A 1,974-nucleotide genomic window follows, 5' to 3' on the forward strand; every position below is an offset into this window, starting at 1 on the left:
ATAAACAATAGTACGAATTCAATAAATATTATTATTTTTTATCATTAATATTTTTTTAACAATAATTTATATTTATATTTATAAATATTTTATACGTATATAATTTGTACTTATATTTATCAAAATTTTACACACATAAATTAATATGAATTAATAAAATTTATTTATTAAACATAATTTAATATTTATACTAATTAAATAATAACTAAAAATTACTGACCTCGAAATTTTTTTTATAATAATAAATACTTATTTCTTTCAGGCGAGAGGATAAGATTAACTAAATAAATTTTTTAAGTTATTAAATTAATTAAAAATTAATATATTTTAATTAAAAATAATTTTTTATTTTTTAGTTAAAACATTAATATATTTTATCATAAATATTTAAATATATAAGTTTTTCAATAAATTCAAAAATAAAAAAGGAGATTTAAAATAAAATAAAATGTTAAAACAAAATAACAATGATCTAAGACCAAAAAAAAAAAAACTTGGTGCACTACAAGGATAAGAATAAAGAAATAAATAAATAAATAAATAAATAATAGGCATAGCAATAATAATATAAACAATGTCCCACAGGGAGTGGGAAACCCAGATTCCAAAACCAACAGGCTTGTCAGTTGCATGTATATTGCTTCTCTTCAACAAAACAGGGAGCGCCCTCCTTCTCCACACTCTTCACCGCCCATTGCATAAACCTTTTCATTCTTCTTTCTCCTTTTTAAGTATTCTCATTCTCACATCTTCTTCATTCCCTTAACTCAGATCCTAATTTCCCTTTTCGCCTTAAATTAAACCATCACCATACACCATACAACTTTATTTTAAAACAAACATAAGACGCCAACTTAATTAGATCTCTCATCTCAATTATTTCATACCTTGCACTCTTCTTTTCTTTCAACCCAAGTTTTCTTCATCTCCCAAAAATGTATACGCAATTTCTTCTTTTCTAATTCCTATTTGAATTGAGCAATCATTCCTAAATTACATCTTTCTTATTCTACCATTAAGCTATGAACCTTGTAACTTCATCACCTCTTAGCGTAGATTCTTCGTCATCCACCGACTCAGATTGGGATAATGGCGGCGGAAGCAGCAGCAGCAGCAATGGAGAAGAAGACACATCGTGCGTTATCTCCGATTGCGAAAGCTCAATTTCTGGTGCCGATAGAAGAAGAATTATTGGTGAGGTTAGAGAAAACAAGAATGTCATCGGAGGCTTTGTTAAGCTCGAAGAACATGAGGCGGTTTACGGACTCATAAAGACGAGGTTCCTGAAGGGTCTTGGCGGCGTCGGTGAGGTTGTGGCGGTTCACCGGAACCCGTGTGGGAGCCTGGTGGCGCAGGCGAAGGTGCAGAGCTTTAAAGTGTGGGAAAGAGCGGTGGCGAAGTTGCGTGGTGGGAATGCAAATGTGAAGTATGGTTGGTTTGGAACGCTCGGTGAAAATGACGTGAGGGATATTGTTGCTAACGGTTTTGGGCACCGCCATGGTCAAACACTCGTTTTCTCTGCAGATCATTCTCCTCTACAAAGGTTAGTAAACATAAAATTAAGAAAAAGATATTACTTTCTCTCGTGAAAGCATAGCTAGCTACCCATGTGTTGGATTTATTTGCGGTAAAAATTCAGGTACAGTAAAGTTTATATGATTTAACTGAGAAGATTAAATGATTTGAATGATTTGACTAAATTTTTATTTAACGGTTTTTAATTATTAATTTTACGTGTTTATTACTGTTTACTGTACTCGAATTTTTACCTTTATTTATAAGTGCATGTTATAATAAGTATAGAATGCTAGGGACCAGTAACTTTTGTGATTCGTAGCCATCGATGATGGTTTTAATAGTGTGAGATTGGTTTGAGATTTTATCCAATGACTTACTTTTCTTGTGGTTCATTTTTTTTACTGGTTACATGCTGGCCAGAATTTAATAAAATTGTTGGCTCCTAAACTTTTTCAT

General features: G+C 31.4%; 1 protein-coding gene across 2 annotated transcripts in view; it reads left to right on the top strand.

Annotated features, from left to right (window-relative positions):
- LOC107624072 (probable inactive poly [ADP-ribose] polymerase SRO5) overlaps positions 740-1,974 on the top strand; it is a 7,643-nt gene continuing 6,408 nt past the window's right edge. For both annotated transcript variants that reach the window (XM_021115068.1, XM_016326516.2), the window contains exon 1: positions 740-1,543. In XM_021115068.1, the coding sequence (XP_020970727.1) occupies positions 1,023-1,543 (521 nt within the window). In that variant the 5' untranslated portion in view covers positions 740-1,022. The remainder of the gene's footprint in view (positions 1,544-1,974) is intronic.

This window comes from Arachis ipaensis, chromosome B10 (genome assembly GCF_000816755.2).
Source record: "Arachis ipaensis cultivar K30076 chromosome B10, Araip1.1, whole genome shotgun sequence".
Classification (NCBI taxonomy): Eukaryota; Viridiplantae; Streptophyta; class Magnoliopsida; order Fabales; family Fabaceae; genus Arachis; species Arachis ipaensis.